Source organism: Taurulus bubalis (genome assembly GCF_910589615.1).
Source record: "Taurulus bubalis genome assembly, chromosome: 2".
Lineage (NCBI taxonomy): Eukaryota > Metazoa > Chordata > Actinopteri > Perciformes > Cottidae > Taurulus > Taurulus bubalis.
Window position 1 is genome coordinate 36,658,304 of NC_136590.1, and position 21,553 is coordinate 36,679,856.

Below are 21,553 nucleotides of genomic sequence, written 5' to 3' on the forward strand. Positions count from 1 at the left end.
TTTTTAATGTGGACGTAAAATCAACAATTATTGTCTATAACTGCAAAAATGGAGGGAAATCATTATGACAAGACAGTACATCTGATGTGTCATAAGTATGGGTCGTAATATTAGTTATTTTGATGCCAACAATCTCTCTGTAAAGCCAAATGGTTCTGTCTTCAATAATGCATAAAAATATGAAGGATATGATCCTGAATATTGATCTTGAGGGAAAGTTGAATTTGAATGGATTTTTTTTATTCTATTTATATGACCATTCTTTTCTAGTTGTAGGTTTTCGTAAATGTAATGTAAAAAAAGAAACGATGACAGTGAAAGGGTTTGATATTCGAATAATATATTTATTAGATTAAACTCTTATACTATTTTTTGTTACTTTCATAATCCAATAAACTGCTAGAATTTGTTTGTGCTTTTCTTTGTCCTTCCTCTGAACCTTAACTTCTGCCTCATATGATCCAGGATCAGTTCTTTCCACACTTCAGTATCCTCCATGATAAATTCAGATTCCACTTGTGAGAAGGTCCGGCCATCCCTGGATCCAAATGCAAAGTCTCCACCACTGGCTTCCAACGGACTGGAGATAAGGTGCGGTTGGTAAGAACTATCCAAAAAATCCTATGAACATGTAAACCATTATGACTTGCACAACATAGTGAAGGTACATTAGAAACAACAAAGGGCAATACATGACCATTTAAACTGGGCACTGAGAATGTCAACTGACATTAGAAAGCCATGCCATTTTTGAACATTTTAATAAAGAAAAATTATATCTCACATGTTTGTCAAAAGAAAATAATGATTAAGCGTTTCAAAAAATATTATTATTATTATTATTATTATTATATAAGAAAAGTCAAGTGCAAAAGCAAATGAAAGGGATGGATAACATTAAGAGTGGGTACCTCACCTCGTGGTCTTGAGGAGCTTGTCTGGAATCAAGCAGCATCAATGAAGACATAGTCAAGAATATCAAGAAAGATATTCTCAGCCCCGAGTACGACGGCAGAGATCCAGGCATGTTTTCTTATGATTGCATTGGTCAGTGCAAAGAGAGAAGGTCCAAATATTTATAATGTTTTAAACGCAACACGCCAAAAGCAAACTTGAGGTTCTATACGAAGAATAACTCTTTATAGGTTATTTTGCTTCCGTCTATTACAATTCATGTCAACATGACTGGCATCTCAGTATTTATTTCTCAGTTTACATGGAACAAATTTAAAGAAATACACTATTCATGCCCACATGCCATAATCCAGCCAATGCCTAACCTACTCACACATACCTGGAAAAGGTTTATTCAGCTCAAATATCAATTGTCTTTTCTTCAAATCAGCAGGTGACATGATTAAAGGCACATGAAATGGTGAAAATGAAAAGACATGGAGCTTGTTAGGAGGGATTAACGGGATGCCATTCATTTAGGAATAGGGTTAATTGTATCCACTGATCAGGGTACAATAACCTGAAAAACTCTAAATGCAGCAGGTTGTCCGTGCTCAAGGCTAATTAGGCACATGCCAGTACAATCAAAGACATGCAATTATTTATCAGAACATTTTCTTGGGTGAGCCATGCTTTTACAAAAGCTTAATCTTTTCATTATTACTAATAAAACCTGCTGCAACTTACAGGTCAGCACACTGGTGTCAGAAAGTGAAGAAAATAATGAAATGACATCTAAAACCATGATGTTTATTTCTCTTAATGGAGCATTTCATTCTATTATCATAACAAATGTTATTGGAATTATACTTTATTCATTTCAACTTTTATATCCATCTATGAATATTTAAAAAAGGTAGAACATGTGCATGCAGCATAGCCATTTAGAAAAATGTGCTTTACAATGGCTTTATAATTAACCTAAATGATCATGTAGACCACTGTAAGGAAAGTGTTATTTCTTTTTTATTTCCCTAACCTCAACAAAAAAGTGACAACACGGTCCCGTTTCAATATCATTTAATCTTCCACAAATCACAAAATAAATGCCGTTTCCCAGATTGCGTTCAGACAGCCTACCGATTCTCCCACCTGCTTTATACATGAAAATCAAAGTTGACTGTACATTTATTATTTAAATGTGATACACTAGGCACATTCTAAAAGAAGAATGGAATAAAAATAACTTGGGGATTATATTTTTTTGTTTGTTTCAGTTGTCTCTAAAATTGAGACAGAGGAAAAAAAACTGTTCTGTTTTATAACACAGAGTATTGCTAACAAGTCCCAATCCAATGTTGATAGTGTTATGTCTTGTAATCAATCTTCAGAAGAATATAAAGTTGGAATGTTATGTTTTCAGAGTCCTACTGATTCCCCTTGAACACTAAATGTATGAATGTGCAGCGTCTCCTCTGATGCTGTCGTGGTGTTCGGGCGGATGTTTGGTCCAATGTGGTGTAGATCAAGTTGAGGTTATACATTTTTGAATTGGTAAAACAATTCCTAAAAAAAACATGTATTTCCTCTGATAGTTGAGGGTTAACCAAAATTAAAATGACCGATTTCAGATTGTCTCTGAAAAAGAAAAGAAAAATTAACACAGGAAACACTGGTCACATTTGTATCCTCCCATCTAGGTGAATAGTGAGTGTGGGTTAATTTGTACTGTGCTTAACAATTTTCACACCCTGTAATGGCAACAGTAACAAAAATCAGTTATGAATTAACGATGTTAGATCAAGGTATCAAAACTGCGCATTTATTTGGAGCAGCGAAACAGTTTGGCTTTAACATTTCTTAAGGTGTCTATTTGTACTGCTCTTTATATAATTCAGCAGTGTGGACTCCATCCAGGTCCTTTGATCAAATAGAGGAAAAAAAAACATATCTTGTTTGACAGCCGCTGAGCTTGTCCAAATATTTAGGTGCAAATCGAACATGTCTGAGCTGGCTATCTGGATTATTACTGACACTAAACATCTGGAAACACAGGCTGTCTCTGTCTTGTTCGTCACTATAAAAAGAAAAAAAAGTGGAGTAAATTTACAGACAAGGGAATAAAATCATAGCTTTCTAACCAGCAGTATTACATACTAGCAAGACAAGAGGAAAACAAAAGGAGTGTGAAATCTTTCCCTTCAATTTCCAAACATTTAACATACACATGTACAAGAAGGCCAATGTAAGGCAATGCTCTTTTTTCCTAAAAACACGTCCAGGGTCCCACGATTCAAAATGTAATGATTCGGTCTTTATAAAAATGGAAAAAAAGCCATTAAGTATTAATCAATACAACATCAATCAATTTAAAAGACCAAACCCTGTTAATTATCATTTTGTTATTAATTTACAATACGGACTGACCTTCAATTTGTTACTAAAAACCTGAGTTTGTTCAACTTGACAAACTGGAAAAAGCTAAACATATTTTCTTTAAACCCATCACACAAAATGATCAATAACAATTTAAAAGCAGCAGAAATGTATAACATCTTTGCAATATTCTATTATAGCGTTAACTGTGTAATTTGAGAAAACTGACATTTCAAAGAACTGAAATATAGCTCTAAAAATGTCAAAAGAGAGTTATGGGTTTTAAAAGAAAATAAAGACAAACATTTCCCCTCCACGTGCACATCCTTGTCAGGAAAAGATGCAAAGCTGACAAATAGAGTTGTCCGATATAAAACTATTGTGATTAAGACAACATAGAGTCTTCAAACTGCACTAACCTCTCCGTAATCGTACATAGAGTATTTAGAAGATCCGCTTTAAGTGTGAGCACAGAATTCATACCGTTTAGCAACACAGGCTTAACCTCGCACTCGTATTTATACAGCACATTAGAGTCAAGTGGCCCACTCTTTTTGTGCAGCACTAGTGTTCAGGTCACGGCGTGGTCAAGCTATGGATTAAAACATGCACACAAAAAAAGGAGGTCTACAGTCAAATATAGGAGGAGAGTGAGTGTGAGTGTGAGTGTGTATATATATAGAAGTGAGTTGCTCAACGCTGGATTTTGGTGAAACTCATCAATGCAAGTTTTGACAGTAACAAGCAGACCTCCTCTGGTTACTGGGTAAAATATTCTGTGACAATAAATGTCTGGCTAACCAAAAATCTGCATACTATTTAAAAGCAGTGTGATAACACGCCTGATGACACAAAGACCCCACCCCCCTTCATGTAAAACTAAGTAACCTCATTGCAGCTATGTTCCGGCATCAGATCTCCACTCCATCCCTACCAATGAGCTGAGTGGTGTCATCGTCAGTGTGGTGCCTGTACTCTCCCGCTCCATCACTTTCTGAGTCTGTGTCCTCCGGGGGGGAGTGGTAGCCTTCATAACCCAGGATGGGTGAGTCGCAGAGTGCAGGGGAGGCGAGGCACTGGGCAGTAGTGGTGGCTGAATAGGCCCCTTGGCTCCCCGAGGGAGACCCTGGGTTGGAGGGTCGAAGCAGAGGAGTGCGCTCCGTGTCTGCTTCGCCCTCCGCTCCTTCTCCCCGGCCCCGCCCTCCAGTTTCCTCCTCAGACTCGGACTCGGAGTGCTCTGTGTTGTTCCGAGTTACGCGCTGTTTGCACACAGGACACGTCTTCTTGGTCTGTGTGAGCCACGGGTCCACACACTTGCAGTGGTAGGCTGGCAAAGCAAAAAGAGTGACAGTGAGCAACAAGGTCTGCAGTGCAGGAGGAAATTGGCAGTTTTTAACTGAGGAGGAAAAGGGATAAAGTTGCTTTATGAACATTTGTATCACTTAGAGCAGTGATTGTCAACCACTGTGCCGCGGCACACCAGTGTGCCGTGACAGATCGTCAGGTGTGCCGTGAGAAAATTTCCAATTTCACTTAATTGGTCAAAAAAAATATTATTTAGCTGCCGCAAATAATTTTCCATTGTTGAGCGTCTGAGCCTGCAATATAGTGGCTGGCCTAGTAGTTTCCTATAGAACAGGTCTGCACCTTGTTCTGCTATTAAACAAACTAAACGGCCGTATGTTATTGATCGTACACGACAGCTTGTAATTTCTGGGTCGCGTCTACAACTCTTTCCGCCCCGATGCGATGCACACAGGAGAGCACACAGTGGACAGAGAGAGCGGCGAAAAATATGTCGCGTGCTTTTCACAATGGGATTTGCTGCTTTAAGCTATCACTATTTTAAGCTATGAGCTCTCATGTTTAAAGCCCAACAGTTAATGTATTTGTAGGTCAAGACAAACATCCAACAGGCTGCAGCCTGGCGCTCCATCAATGACGTTTCTGAGGCTCTGGAAATATTCTTCCAAAAGCCAGAAAAAACACACTCAAGTGACAAAGCCTGCTCACTTTGTGGACATCATTAAAATAAATGAACACTATGTTTCCTTTAAGTCAGTATTGATCAAACTGGGGCGTATTACAGGTGGGGCGCAAGAGGAAATGCTGATTTTACCGTACGCCGTTAATAGGTCACATGCGCATGTACGACTCGCCGATTCTTGTCATTTCGCCAAAAGCCGATCTTTATGAGATCTCCCTCCGTGAGGTTGTCTTTTCTGCTGTTGCGTCGCTCAACATGGAGCATGAATTGAGAACGGCTGTATCAAATCTACTCGTTTTAAAAAGAGTTGTAGAGGAAAGCAGCTCACTGCAGCCACTATTAATGATACAACGTTATGCTCACTCAATTTTTCTAACAAAGTGATAACACATTTGTTTTTGTCTGATGGAGCAATCTGGTTTAATTGAAAGTGATTTCAATGTTCTATTATTTATAAAAGCACAGATGGAGTTACTAGTACTGTGAAGTATTACTTTGTAGTACTGTGAGGTGCCACGATGTAGTATGTCCGTCAGTCGCTCCCCCCCCCCCCAAAGCTGTAAACCTAGGGGAAACACTGAATACTGTGACATTCTGTAACTTTTTGGGTTGTTGGTGTGCCGCGGGATTTTTTTATTGTAGAAAATGTGCCGCGGCTCAAAAAAGGTTGAAAAACACTGACTTAGAGGACAATATTGTACTACTGGAAGATAAACTAGGTAGAGAACAAATGTTGACCTGCAAAAAATGACACATTCATGTACACTGTGTTCAAATAGTACCAAAACTTGCAGCTTGTGCGGCAGATGTACACATTGTGGGAATCAGTCGAGGTATTTTGCACTGCAACATAGTAATTTCACAATAACACGATAAGACCACATCAAATATTTACCATGTGAACAAGGTAAAACTCGCAGCTTGTCTCCTTCTTCATAATCATCCAGACAGATTGCACACAAGTCATAGTCATCTCCTTCAATAGAGGAGAAACGGTATTAATAACTTTAATAAGTCAAATTCAAGGGACTTATTATCTATTTTGATGAGAACAGGTTCTGCAAGTAAAAGGTTCCACAGATCACAGAACAACTTCGTAGACTTCAAATTCCCATACAAATATTCCTAAAAGATGTTGCAAAAGCGTTGCAATCTCGTTACCTTTACAGAACCTGTGGGTTGGAATCCGCTTCAGTTGTTCCTTGGACAAACGGTTTTTCCTTATCCTTTTTCTGTACTGGACACATCGTATAATCTGAACAAAACAAAAAGTTACTGATGACGTGAGAACATGCACAGATGTTTTTTTTTTAGCTCCTGTAAGACCCCACTGGTCATATAGTAAGTAAGTAAGAAGCTGATTTGATGTCCTTAAACCTCCTGAAAAGACGTGTCTGAAGAAATAAAGCATATCAAGAGCATAATTAGTTGGCTCTATATAGCTTTGCTGAAACATTATTAGGTCACCATTATAAATACAAAGCAGCATATTCTGTCTCTGGAACCTGGATATAAAAAGAAATACATTTAAAAATCGGCAAAGGTATATTAAAGAATGTGCTACATAATGAATTAACACCTGGGGAAGCGTCACATCATATGCATACTTACCAAGACGACACACATCACAATCATGATCATGCCAACTACTCCAGTGAAGGGAATTAGGTAGTACGAGAGTGGAAAAGAAAACTCCGGCTTGAGGATCACGTAGGCCCTGCAGATACCAACATTACCATAAGCACTAGCATCGCAAAAGGTCATCACAGTATGCATTGGTCTATGCACATTTAATGCAAAACAATAAATAAATAAGAAAATTATTTCATTCTGAAAACGTTGAAATGTATTTACTTACCCTTGTTCGGGAATTATGAAATTCCTGAGAATTTGAGAGGCATAGTAGCTGGTGAATACAGAGGGGATATCAATTTCCTCTGCAATAGTGTCTGGAAAATAAAGAAAAAAACAATTTAAAATGTTGCCATTTTAGTAAGATAGTTTATGTAAGATTTTAAAACTTGTAAATTATATAAAAAGAGAATTACCATTGCTGTAGTTCATATTGAGGAGCTTGTCTGAATACATGTTGTGAATGATCGCAGCACTGTACCCAGCTTGCTGTGCATGCAAGACCTGAAAATCAGTTCCTCACATTAGACCAGTTTACGTTATGGACACTAAAACATACGCAAATGTCACTCAAACATGACTTACCTTTATATCAAAGTTGCATTCATAGCGTCTAATAAGAGCGATGAATTTGGTGGTGTTGGCATCAAAGAACGGTGGCAGTGGAGGAGGAGGGTCTATCGCTGTGCAGCCATTCAGTGGACGGGACACCATCAAAACTCCCTTTCACAAACACACACACACAAAAAAAGTCATGTTAAGGACTATGACCTATCTTTTCATGTATGCACTCTTTCTCCAATACTCTGCGCTCACCATTAGTCCATCCTTAGGAAGAGGGGCGCCAAACAAGGCAGGCAGGTCCTCAAACAACATGGAGGTCATATTGCTATAATGCTGCAAAAACAACATATGGATAAGAACTGACGTAAACTCCAGTACAATCTAAGGAATCATATGTATAGTTAAAGCTTGGAGATTACTTACAGCATAGATATAGGCCTGTGTGGGGTAGGGAACCAGTATGCTGCAGAAAACCACAACAAGGACACTCAAACGAGTTCCTGCGCACCACACGCCATGGTGAGCCATCCTTGGTTGCTTACAGTTGCACTAAACTGTGACAAAGATATGACAGAAACACATGGCACTCTAGAGTGAGTAATTCGTCATACCCAGGGGAGAATGCTTCAGGAGGAAGCTGATCTAGCAGTTTGGTTACAGCCTGGTATTAACGTACTGATGCAAATAGACAATTCATGTGGTAAAACTTTAGAAATAGGACAAAGGTTATGTTAAATCAAGGAACTGTAAACTGGCTCACATTAACATTTACTATATTGTCATGGAGTAGCAGAGCAAACCTAAGCCAAGTACTTTTGGAAGGGATTGTAATTCTGATACTTTGTAAGACTGATGCATTGTAATGACTTTTAACTGTAGTATCCAGGTTTGCTGACAAATTTGATTGATGATGAGCAAAGCTATACCTTTAATGTAGTCATCTGCAGTTGGCCTAACATGTGGAAAAGTTCATAATATTGTTTATCTTGGAGCTAACCTGATAAGGTTTAGTCTTAAAAGTAAGTCGTTAACCAATCAAAGTCTCTAGATCCTTGTTGTTAATTATTCTGTTTACAACCCAAAGCAAAAATAACAGAATTAAAGAGTCAATAGCATTTAAGAAACTATTCTGTTTAGTAAAACAGAACCATGGAAGAGATGTAAGGAGAACCAAATCCAGATATTGTCAACATAGCCAAATGCTCAAAAAACTAAATAGTCGGTCGCCTTGTCTGCTTTTATAATTTGAGTTTGAATAAATGCAAACGATGATCAACACAATAGAGTGCAAAAAAACGATTGGCTCTCAGATCCTGTTATTAATGATACGTTTGGATGTATGCAACAGAAACGTATTACAGAAAATGGGGTTTATGAAGCAAACTGCATCGGGATAACGTACAATAAGCGCAAAGCTCAGGTGACAAACCTGATAAACAAGATGTTAACACAACGATGTGTTCACGTGCTACGGGGCCTAATAATGTAGTTCGGCTACTTCATGACACTAGATAGCAGTCGAGCCAAAGCCCAAAGTATCTTGTTTGTAAGGTTACTAAGATAACAACACTCTGAAATATACTGTTCGTATGTTTAACCAACACAACAGTGTTGTTGTCACCGCCTAAAGGGAGTTAGTGGAGGAATAATCTGCTGCAGTTGCGTGTTTCCCACAAGCTAGTTATGTAGCATGAGCTAGCTAATGTCTCCTCTCGCTTACACGTCCTGAGAAACATCACCGAGCTGCTGCTGGCAGAATATTTCTGTATTAATACGTAGACTGAAGCGCTGGACTGTCATTAACATTCAGTTTAGTTAGCTATGCCCTCGAGTGTAGTAAACGTCCCATGCAAAACAGGAAATAACAGAAATGCAGAACAGCGTCACAGAAGTTATCGGGCTCGTGTTATTGTGCGCGACATACCTCAGTATCCTGATAATATCGGCTTCGTGAAGATTGTAATGCAACGTCAACCTAGTCGTCTCACCTGCGTCTCTCACTAGTCATAGCGGGGAAAACGATTAACGTTAAATGTCTTATTTAAAGCATCTCGATACTTTCTCTATGACCTTATCGATCCACTCGCAAACGACAAAGACAGGGAGGATTACCGTTAGCTGACGTTTGGCTCGTACGAGCAAAAGAGCAGCTACGTGACGGATTACTGCAGGTCTTCTTCGTAGTACATCGTATTATACACACTTAACCGCCAGTGGTACATAAACGTGACTGGCAATATGTGTCCACCGCAAAAGGAGAGACTTCGCCTGTATGGTCGCTTCCTAGCTTGCTGCTAGGTTTGTTTGTTATTGCTTCTTGCTGCCTGGCTCTTCTTCGTGTGCTGACGGCAGATTGACTCACCAGCATACTGTCCCACAGCGCCACCAGCGGCCACAAGTAGGAACAGCAACGAACTGAGTGTCCACGAGGATCCATGTTTTCCCCAACAAACTATGCACAGTGCGTGCTCTTGACTTTCCATGGTTCCTTTCAAGACAAGATCAGTTTCACTGCATTAAAATAAACAGATTCCAATCATCCAGGCTCCTGTCTACACACCAGCATCGACAGGTGACATGAAGGACTTTCATGTTACTCAGGCCAGTCAGTTGCAAGAGATTGGGCCCCTGATATAATTTATCTGATAGACAATTCAATTAACTTTAAACTAACCGGCCTTAGGGAAATAACTTACTATGCTGTTTTCAGGTCTTGAGACATCACGCCACACCTTCCTAAACTCTGCCCTCAAGTGGAAGGACACTAGCGTTTTCACTGCCTAGTCTGAAGAATAAGAAGGCATTCTTTAATCCCTTTTGACTAAATTAAATGTTTTCACACACACACACACACACACACACACACACACACACACACACACACACACACACACACACACACACACACACACACACAAAAACCCAAATACCTTTAATATTATTATTATTATAGCAACTTTGTACTTATTCTCTACATTCCAGAGATAAATACTGTACTTTTACTGCACCACATTTGTTTGACAGCTTTAGTTACTTTTCAGATTTGTTATACCCTTCCTGTCCTGAGAAAACCATGTTTCTGATAAACAGGATGAATTGTTCTTTTATGACTGGGAACATTCTACTTCATAAAATAAGTAAACTATTAATACCCATATTTGGTCTACTGGAAAAGGGACAACAATCGCTTAAAATTAAAAATAAAAAAATTCAAATGTCACAGATGTGCCCCAATGCAAATTTTGGAGACCTCGTCTGACTTCTCTCTGTCCTAAACCCTCTCTAACTTTGTTCTGCTTCACTTCATCAAAGTCATCCTTTGGAGAGAGACTGTTCACATATTGTGCTATGATTTGGGTTAGAGTTGGACCTTACAGCTGCATCATTTCAAAGAACTAATCATCCTGAATGCACTTTTTTTCTAGGCAGACCTGAAGCCTTTTAATTTTGTTCTGTGTGTTATCTTCATTTACTCTTAACCAGTAACCTATAGACAGATATTTACACATCTAATCACAATCTTATACATTATTCAAATTGCAGAGATACCCTTTTTAGTTTGGGGATATGCAATTTTCGAGGAAAGGGCCTAAAAATAGGTTGGTTTTCTATTGGTTAAAATGTAAAGAATAACATTACTACACTTTGATTTGTCCTTTTAGGGAGCTGGATTTTACAATGAAGATGCAACTAATAATGGATAAATATATGGTTTAATGTAGGCTATATGAGAAGGTTTTGATAAAAAGAAGAAAAAAGAACATATTGAGATTAACATTTAAAAGAAGAAATAACACAACCATCCTTTTACAAATTAAATGTTGTATTCAAAAGTGAGGAAACGCACCTTTGCTCAATTTAACACTTTCAGATATTTTTTGCTGTGTATGGTGGACATGCACTATGGCAGAACTCTTGTCTACTTGTGCTACTGTTACATTGGGTTTTAATATTTAGTATTCAACTTTCCACTTGTAGCCACAGTTGATAGTCTTGCTTTAATTTATATGTCTCCTTGAAAAAAAACAGAACCACCGCTGAGCTGAGCAGCACCAAGTCTGCAGTTGACCTTTCATGCGGAACATGTTGCTGATGCAGTTTAGTAGGCTGCTGAAAGCAGTACACTCTGTTCTCCACTAGAGGGTACTACAGCTCAGTGTGTTGTTACTTTATGATCTAAAGCTTATTTTCACATTTTTTATTCAGATGACATTATATTTGTGTAAACTAGAGGGTGCACAGTATTCAGACGGCATGCAGCCGATTACAATAGCCTGAAAGAAGCTCTCAAAACATTGGAAGATGTTTTACTTGCATCAGGGTCAAAAGTAAATCAAAGCAAAACACATTATACATTTTTTGGGAGCATTAATTGTATCTGACAGACCCTCGGCTATCACGAGGCTGACACTGGAGCAAGATGGAGGGTGTGAATCTCTGTCTAGTCGTGTCCATGATCACTGCATGCACAACCATGGCCTCACTCCCAACTCGTCACATACGGACGCTCAGAGCAACTGACGTAGTATAAAAATGGGGGTTGGTAGTGTAAATGGGCCAAACACAAACTCAGGGCTTCCATCCCAGAGACCACTGATCATGACCTGTGCAATGTTAAAAGTAAACGTGACAGATTGTCACAAGAATCAGTAGTCACATGAGTTGTAAGTTATTCAAGTTAAGAATGAATGCATTTATGCAATATAATTATGTAATTCTAAGTAATGCATGCTTATGGATATGCAAATAGAAATGCCATATGAATTTATAAAACTCACACACAATTCTTCTTCTTCTTCCTCCTTTTAGGGCTTTTCTGAAATCCTTTTCTAGCCTTCAGCTGCAGCCATCTTCAGCAATACTTCTCAACAGACATGTCGGGTTTGGTTGCTTTCATCAAACCCGCTCATCACAAATGCAATTAGAGTAGCGAGTGAGTTATAATCACAAGATTATGAACTGATGGTGAATCATTAAGATCAACCACTGGTCTTTTTGCACAGCACTCTGTGCCATTGGCATGTAAAGAATGCAGCTCTAACTAGTCTCTGATTGTCTATTGTACTTCCTTGAGTTCTTCTTCCAAAACAAACATGCAGCTAATTCAATTAGAGAAACTCTGACGGAACAGATGATATTTGCCATACAAGTGGCAGCCTTTCTGCCCAACAATATGTTAAGTGTGTAAATCACATTTGTTTTCTAATATTCAAGTAAACCAAAGTTACATGTAAAAAAATACAAAACAACCAAGAACATTTTATATAATTCTTTAATCCACCTCAGCCTTTTCAACTGCATTAAAAGCAGCAAAAACATTACAAGCAGTTGATTAAATATTCCAAAGTAAACCCTGTTACATCAGAGTGAAAAGCCAAATAAGATCCTCCACAACAGCGTCATCCGTCTGTCTCATCTTGGTCCTTCATAAGTCTGCTATAGTGGCTGAAGGACTGCAAAGAGGCCCAAGACGTGCATTCCTATCTCAAGGCATTCAGCTCTCATAGAAAATGAGACACACAGCACCTGAAAATAAACCAGTAACAACTTATTACAATCAGTATCAGAAAATAAATATATTCACATTTTACATCTAACCATCACAACTTACAAGAAGCCTTTTCCGCAGCCCAGAGGTCCAAAGAACAGTTCTGTTGGGAGGCAAACCTTTTTACACACTCCACTGAGACTGGGGCAAGACCAAGGGAAGGATGCAGCCTCATTCTCCACAACTGTAATGATGGGAAACATCGTAGCTATGTTTAATATCAAATCATTTTGCAGACAAATCTCTGGAAGCGTAAAAATGCAGATTAGAGCAACAAAAAACGTGCAAAGATGTTTCATTAAGACTTACCGTGAAGCAGCAACACAACCAAGAGCGCCAAAACAACCACGCGAGAACAAGACATCCTTGAGTCTGATACTGTTGCTCCAAAATGAGGATTAGGCCCAGGTCTGTTTGTATTTGGTCAGTGGGGAGGAGTGAAGATAATTTGAAGCAGCATACTGGTCACTTGGTTTTATATTACTGAATTACAAGAATCCTAAAGAGAGCATGCTTTTCTTAATCACATTTAAGAAACTTGTAGCACTTTGCCAAACCTGTGACCATATGTTTGTCATGAGACAAGAGAAACATTCCAGAGGAGCGTCTTGTTTTCCAGCTGATTTAAAACCCATGCACGTGTATAGCCCTCATTGCTTTCTGAGATTAAAGAGGTTCCACATCGTTTTTTAGATTCCAGGTTCAGCATTGTGAAACCTTCCCAGAAAAAACGTATCATAATCAAATGTGGACAGTTTCTGTCTGTGTGTACATGCTACACAAATTACCTGCAGTTAATAAGAGTGATGAGAACTGCACCATTTGAGACCTACAAGAGGACTACTCAAGAAGCAAGGGCGCTGAAGAAAGCTAAATCTATCTGGGTTCAGATAAGACGCACAATTTCCTTTGGAGACAGCAACCATCGCCATATTGAGCATTGTTGCCTTTAATTCAACCAATGGTTAGTTGGGGCCTCCTTTGAGGGTCGTACATTTACCATAAATTAGTGGTGCATTTAGAGGATTTAGTCTATTAAGTTATGATGAAGTCTGATGTTGAGCAGCAGTCACTGCCTCAGTGTTGAGAATCATTACTTCTGGGTGGAAACACATCAAACGCAACAAAACCACTAGAAAATGCTGCCACTTAATCATATTCAAACGAAACCCAGATTACCACTGATTCCACTAATATTGTTGCTGTTTAGGGTCACCAGTAAAGTAGAGGAGCGGCATCTGAGTTGAGTTGTATATTATAAGTAAAATACTAGTCTACAATTTACCCACACACACACACACACACACACACACACCAACTGCTGATTTCCAATGAGTTGACAACCCGCTTTTCCTCCTGAACCAAAGATACCAGCATATGAAATACATTTGTCAACACTGAATTTCATCTGTAAGTAAATTTCATCTGTAAGTACAAAAAGGAAAACATTTTAAAATACAAAACTAGCCATAGGCAACAATAATAAATTAAATTATTGTTTCGATTTAGATGAGCTCCAAGGTCACGACTCTTCGGACAGTTTCATCACTGTTGCATCAGTGTTCTCCGAAGGGAAGTCATTAGTGTTTTTCTTTCATCCTGTGTCTCTATTCTCAAGGTGCTGTCCAAAGAGGTCTCACCTGACATGTGGCAAAACAGTATTGTCTAATTGCTTTCTAGAGGAATGAACACACAGTGGACTAATGACCTATAATAAGTGTGTTTATTGTCTTATGGCTTACATCATCGCTGCTGAAAAAAATACATTCTTAAGGCATTTGTGGTATTTTAATTAGGGGTGCATTATTTCCTTATTTATTTGATTGGTAGAGGTCACGCAAAAAGGTTTTGAATTAACCTCTTTTCTGTGTGACTAGACAAAACTAGACATTTTGAACACAAGGTGCTGATATTCAGTTATGTAAAGTGCTGTTATATATAAATCAACATATCACTTTGTTTGTGTGTTTTATTCAATCAATCATTACAATACAATAAGTAAAGCCACACTGTATAAAACAGAAAGACTGAAAAGGTATAGGTAGAAGCATAATGCTTACATATTCCTATTCTAAATGATTATCAATTGAATCAGATAATTAATTAAACTTTGAAACCACACTTTCTTTTTCTGCTCCAGAGCAGTCATTTTTGTAACTTACAGTATATTAAACACAATGTTGTGTAGTAAACAGCCTCACATCTGCCTTGCTCAGTCCTGGTTTTGGGAGGTCTCTCCTGAATGCACAGAAAGGCCAGATATTAGTTCTGGTGAAGCTCCTCTTAAATGCTAGTGGAGGAATTCAAGTTTATCGCCCTCATTCGTTGGGATGGCAGCTGTACCCTTAATTGAACTATGTTTGGTCCCGTTTAACATCCGATGCAACTCAAATCTTTCTGACTCCCCTCTTGCAGGTGACTGGGGAAATACCTGCATTGATTGTGTCTAGTGTGTGTTTTCACGTTTTGCAGAAAGCCCAGCTTTCTCACTTGGAATATGACGGCCACAGTCGCCATCTTTGTTCACGGTTCAACCCCTGGTCTCCCCATAGTTTGCATGTTGAAGTGTCCTTGAGCAAGACACTGAACCCCTAGTTGCTCCCCGGGTGCTTCCCAGCAGCCCACTGCCCTTAAATTGCTAAGGATGGGTTAAATGCAGAGACCAAATTTGATGTATGTAAAAATATGTAATATAATGTGATTAGGGCCCAAACACTGATGTAGTCAGAGCGGAGGACCTATTGTTGTTCAAATGTTTATTATAATTTGTTATTATTATTATTCACGTTATTTGCCTCCTTTGCGTAGAGAAAATAGGTGCTTGGGCTTAACCTACACCATTCAAAATGTCCACACCAATCCGACTCTACGAGAATACCAATCTGATTGGGGTGTCGGGAAAATGTCGGAAAAAAGTCTCATAGTGCCCCCTTTAGTTGTGAAAGCTCTTGCTTTTTGCCAACTATCACCGATTGACTTGACATTTTGCACACATGTCAGGGTGAGACTGCTCTACAAAATAGGTATCGCCTGCTATTTAGCTCCGCCTAATTAGATTTTCCGCCATTTTGAATTTTGTGAAAAACTATTTTTTGTCCACTAAATGCTGGGTCTTATTTTTAAGAAACTTTCTGTGGATCATGATTGGTTCAATGTGATCAAACAAGATATTGGAAAGTTTGTTGATGTCTCATATCACACATTTTTTGCATTTTCCTTGTTTCCAGGCGTCGTATTCTATCGAACTCGTCCTAGAGATTAAATGTGATTGATTTCACATTCGGGCAATATCCTCCTGAGAACCAGGAAAAAAAACTAAGTTTAAGTTTTTAAGTTTAAGTCTGTGGACAATTGTGGGTACTGCTACTTTAGGAGAACTCAATGCCACTCTCTGATTATCTTGCAGAGGTTCAGTTGTGTTTTTTTAATTTTTCTTGGATTAAACATGGTAAATTGATAGTGTCAGAAAAGTGTTACAGGCCACAAGTAATGGCTGGTTAACACATACACAAACCCAGGCGAGCTGGACTGCTGTACACTTTGGTAACTGTGGTAACAAACTCTGATGATTAACATGCCACTGGTCTACGTGAGCAATGTTTTAAGGGAGGCTCAAACCTCAAGCTCCACTCTGCACACGCTGCGTGGAGACGACGATCATTCAGGTAAATCTACAGAGAGAGAAGACTAACTGTGTTTCTGTACTCTGAACCAGTTGCTAATTACTACGCAAGTACTAATTACAGTTGAATTACATTTTTTAATTAAATTGGTTTTGAAATATTTGCTTGTCTGGTGACTTAAGGTTTAAATGCTTCAGAAAAACTGTAAAGTTTGGTGTAAATTCTTCAACAACTCTTCTTTAACAACTCACAACAATTCATATCATGTTCAAATTACTTTTCCTTTTCTACAAAATGTATGTGATAATGTTTTATGTTCTGACAAGTGAACTTGTGTTTAATTTCAACATGTCTTTCTTTTCAGGATTGAAACATGGACAATACAACAGCACTAACATTCACAATGACTGCATACACTGCCATGGCAAACTACAAACATGGCCTCTTCACTATATTCCTCCTGCTGTACTGTATTACTATCATTTTGAATTCACTGTTCATTACTCTCATACACCAAAACAAAGCATTGCATCAACCTATGAATGTGTTCACATGTATGTTATCCATCAATGAAATATATGGCAGCACTTCGTTGTTACCTGCAATTATGGTTGTGCTCATGTCCGAGACGCATGAAATAGTTGTGAAGTGGTGTATGGCTCAAGTCTATTTCCTACACACATACGCAGCTGCTGAGTTTTTGATTTTAGCTGTTATGGGTTACGACAGATATGCTGCCATCTGTTTCCCACTACATTACCACGGCATGATGTCTAATTCAAAGATAGGCAAGCTTGTTGCATTAGCAGCTCTATATCCACTCATTGTGTTCGCATGTTTTTACTCACTAACCTTGCAGCTGAGCTTCTGTGGAAAAGTCATGCCAAAACTGTACTGTGTGAACATGGAGCTGGTCAAAAATTCATGTTCAAATAGTAGCATATTGTACATTAGTACCGTAGGACTTGTACTTATTCTTTTGTTTGTTGTGCCTCAGGTAGTGACGATTGTTTTCTCTTACGTGAAAATTGCAAGAGTGTGTAGGAATTTATCAAGGGAGTCTCAGAGAAATGCTCTTAAAACATGTGTCCCACATTTGTTGTCTTTGCTAAACTACACCATAGGTTCCTGTTTTGAAATTATCCAAACTAGATTTGACATGACTTTTGTTTCTATTGAGACACGAATATTTCTGTCCTTGTACTTTGTCGTCATTCCACCGATTGCCAACCCGGTGCTGTATGGACTCGGTACTCAAATAGTAAGAGTTCATATCCTGAATCTGTTAGTTCGATACAAGATCCTGCCAACAAACTTAGTAAAGGCGGTGATTGTAGCTTAAATACAGACTGACCTATTTCACATTGTAGTGACATTTATAATTATTAGTGCTTCAGACACTATACTGAGGGCAAAACCTTTTCATATTAAAATGTGTATAACACAATTTCTTAGTCATGCTTTTTATTAAGTGTTTATACTCACATGGCCATCTGAGTTCCGATAACCCTTTTTTTTTGCCTTTGAGTCTTGACCTTTATTTTTGATGGTGCTAAAGATAACCAAAATCTAACAATAGATCTTCTCACTCAAAGTTGTGGTTCAAATTTGGAAGTAATAAAAAGCCATATTTTTAAGCACTTGGATCGTAGTAAACACTGCTCTGTCTCAGAAATAAATGAATTATGGGTACATATAATATTTAATTGTACAGGATTGCATTTACTTTGTCGCAATTATAATGCATAAATTGTGCACATCATTGACCCTATCTTTACTTTTCATTTAAAATGATATTGTCCATTTTTTAAAAAAAAGTTGTTGCACTGCATTTGTGTGCTAATTTTAATTGTGCACTGTACCAGTTTAATTGATCATTAATGTCAACAGAAATAAATCTGAATATCATATGAATGTATGTGTGTTTCAAAAGGATACAAAAGGGCATCCAGTTGTTCAACAATTAAAAGTGTATTTAAGATGACCTGTAGCAGCAGTTGATCGAGTTAAATGAGATCTTAATTTGCCAAACAACTGTTTTAAATCACTGGTTTGCAGTTTTAGTGTCCCACTGCAAAGCTTTGAAACTGCAAAAACATTTTCAGCACAAAGCATGTCTTTCATTTATTCTGTATTCATACTTTAGTAAAATTGGACACGTCCTAAAGTAAAAGCCCAATTTAAAACGCCTGCCATCAAGCATTATGGTTCAGGAAGTTTAACAGGCTCACAACACAGCCCTGTTGTATCAGGTGCTGCCATGTTTCCCAGGTTGTTGCATGTGTGTTACTGAACACCTCTAAACAGTCTCCAGTAACCTTTGCAGCAGCTGCCTCAGAAAACATATCCCACTAACAAACAAAAGCTCATGTACATTTCCTGACCATTAAACATTATTTACATGATAAAATAATGAATGAAGCAAGAATAAACTGCACAAAGCCCAAACGTAGTTCAGAGCCAAGTGGAATGGCAACTGAAATTCAGACTGTGGGGGGAAAGGGGAAAAGAGAAAGCACACATTGCAGTCACTAGTCACTCAGATTCAATAAATCCATTTCAAATATGACATGTGGACAATACCTCCGTTGCATTTAGAGGGTCTAATATCTTGTTAATATCTTGTCTTAGTTCTTCAGGTGTGTGCAGGCATGACATGTTTAATAAAGCTGGACATAGTTTTTAATTCACAGTTTGTGCCTCTGCTCTTAACAGGTGCTAAACAAACAGCCTGCTCTCCATTTCTCAAATGAGGTTACACTTCTGCCGTTGTGGATGATCTGTTTTGTGTCTGCTTTTAAAACAAACTATATGGGAAAATCTACAAGCACTGCACAGCAGACAATGAGCATCTTAGAAAAACAATTAGCCAAAATTGAACAAGACTAATACCCGCCACATCATGGGGGGAATATTTATTTAGACTTCTTTTTTTTTGTTTAATAACAATATTGGCTACGTTCCACATCACAACCTTTTTATTTTTACTTGTGAGCACATACTGTTGCATGACATTGCACCCTTTTCCTCATATCCGCACAGAGGATTTTAGGCCAAAATAGCCAGATGCGTGTGCTTGGTGGTGCGACAGGGTCTAGGGGAAGGGAGGATGAAAGGGAACCAACAACGCCACCTGGGACTGGCAAAACAAAACAGGCGTAACAAAACGGGCAAAAGCAAAACAGCAACCTATAAATGATAAACAGAGAGTTCCACTCAATGGTCCCCTTATTAGGGGTCCAGCAAGATCCTTGCGGGTCTTGATGTTCAAGAGCCAATAGTCCACGCACAGACAAAGGCTGCCATCCTTTTTCTTCACCAGCACAATGGGAGAGGCGAAAGGGCTACTACTTTCCCGGATAATCTGTGCCTCAAGGAGCTGGTGAATGTGGTCTTTGCTGCCTCATACTCTGACGGGGGAATGCGTCTATACCTCTGACGTACAGGTACGTCATCCAATACCGGAATGTCATGGGAAATGAGATTAGTACAACCCATGTGCAGAAAAGACACCACTGTACTTCTGTAGTAAGGACCTGATGTTGCTCTTGATCATTGAGTGCTGTTAGATCAGATGCCGCAATCTTGTCCTGCACTGAACTGGTTACAGTCTGGGAAGAAACTGTGGCTGATATCTCCCCCTCTTCAAGACCTGTGAGCCTGACTCAAGGTACCTAAAACCGTGTGAGTACAACATCCTGGGTCCCTTCATTTATACAAAGGGGATATAAACAGTACCTCGTATTACACAGGATAGCACTGGGGATGCTAGTAACCCTGAAGGTTAGCCATTGCTAAGGGGCTCAAACAAAGCATCAGGTAATGTTGGTAATGTTGGGAGCATGTGGCTGCCACCAATTTCATTGCAACCCCTGGAATTCTGCAGACCCTACCTCCCTTCACTTTTACACGACCTGAGCGATCAGGAGGGACGTTAGTCTGGACTTGGTGACACTGCTGGAGAGCTTGCTGAATTGGGGTTGGAGCCTGCAACACAGAGGGTAAGTTAAAGAGAGCAGGACCATGCTGTACAAACAATTCCTAGTAACACTCCTTGATAATGTTCATTCCTAATACACCCAGAACTGCAGGTATATTGTGTGGGGGATCCCGGACCTCCAACACTCCCTGCTTTGCAATAACAAAGCTGCACATCCAACTCAAAGTAGCCTACATAGGGTATTGCTAGCCCATTAGCCGCACTTAACCTCAACCATTTGCAAGAACAAAGTTTTTCTTTGCCTTAGGGTACGAAATGCTGTAGAGAAACTTTCCGTTATGGTAGAGACCATTGACCCTGTGTCAACGAGACATGGAGCCCAGACCCCACCCATTAACATGATACGGTTTGGACAAGCTTTTTGCACCAAATGTTGAGGATACTTCAGACTCTGAGCCCCCACCTGAACTTTGGCAGAGAGTCTCTGTACGCCTGCAGTAGAATCTTTGTCCGTATCCTCGGTAATAAGTCAGACACATAGAGAACGTCAAGTCCGAGGAACTCGGGATCGCCTCTCTGCTTGTTTGCAAATGATGTGGTTGTCATAGTTGTGTGGGGCTGGACCCACGAGCAAGAACAACAGAGCAGGAGTAGTACACAATTAGCTTTATTTGAACAGAACCAGAGGTGGAAAAGGTGAGGGATCGGTCATGGCGTCCAATGCGGGCTGGTGGCAGGTTGGGTTGGCAAAGCAGTGACCGGGGGCTTCCAAGGGGAGCTGAGAGACTGAGGCTGGAGAAAGCACATGTTACACACAAACAGATGCTGGGAATCAAAAGTGTCCGTAGCACTCGTTCCACGGATATGAGCTGACGATCTGGCGAGGAGTGAAGGGAGAACTGGGGTAAGTATATTGTGGGGCTTGATGAGGGAGGGAAGGCCATGTTTTATTTAATTCCTAAATGAATACTGTGCTTTTCTTTCATCCC

At 39.2% G+C, this 21,553-nt stretch overlaps 2 protein-coding genes across 2 annotated transcripts; one reads left to right on the forward strand and one right to left on the reverse strand.

The window, feature by feature from the left end:
• Nucleotides 1-1,957: 1,957 nt before the first annotated feature.
• rnf167 (ring finger protein 167) lies at nt 1,958-9,422 on the reverse strand. Its single transcript, XM_079213956.1, has 10 exons — nt 9,378-9,422; nt 7,877-8,007; nt 7,706-7,786; nt 7,475-7,612; nt 7,306-7,393; nt 7,116-7,206; nt 6,869-6,974; nt 6,419-6,512; nt 6,153-6,233; nt 1,958-4,597 (listed from the first exon to the last, which is right to left on the reverse strand). The coding sequence occupies exons 2-10, from the start codon at nt 7,979-7,981 to the stop codon at nt 4,182-4,184; spliced, it is 1,200 nt and encodes a 399-aa protein (XP_079070082.1). The 5' UTR covers nt 7,982-8,007; nt 9,378-9,422; the 3' UTR covers nt 1,958-4,181.
• Nucleotides 9,423-16,997: 7,575 nt separating this feature from the next.
• On the forward strand, nt 16,998-17,966 carry LOC306750773 (olfactory receptor 52D1-like; the record flags this gene model as incomplete). The annotated part of the gene is made up of 1 exon (XM_079234247.1): nt 16,998-17,966. One exon carries the CDS (start codon nt 16,998-17,000, stop codon nt 17,964-17,966), a length of 969 nt encoding a protein of 322 aa, XP_079090373.1.
• Between the last annotated feature and the right edge of the window lie 3,587 nt (nt 17,967-21,553).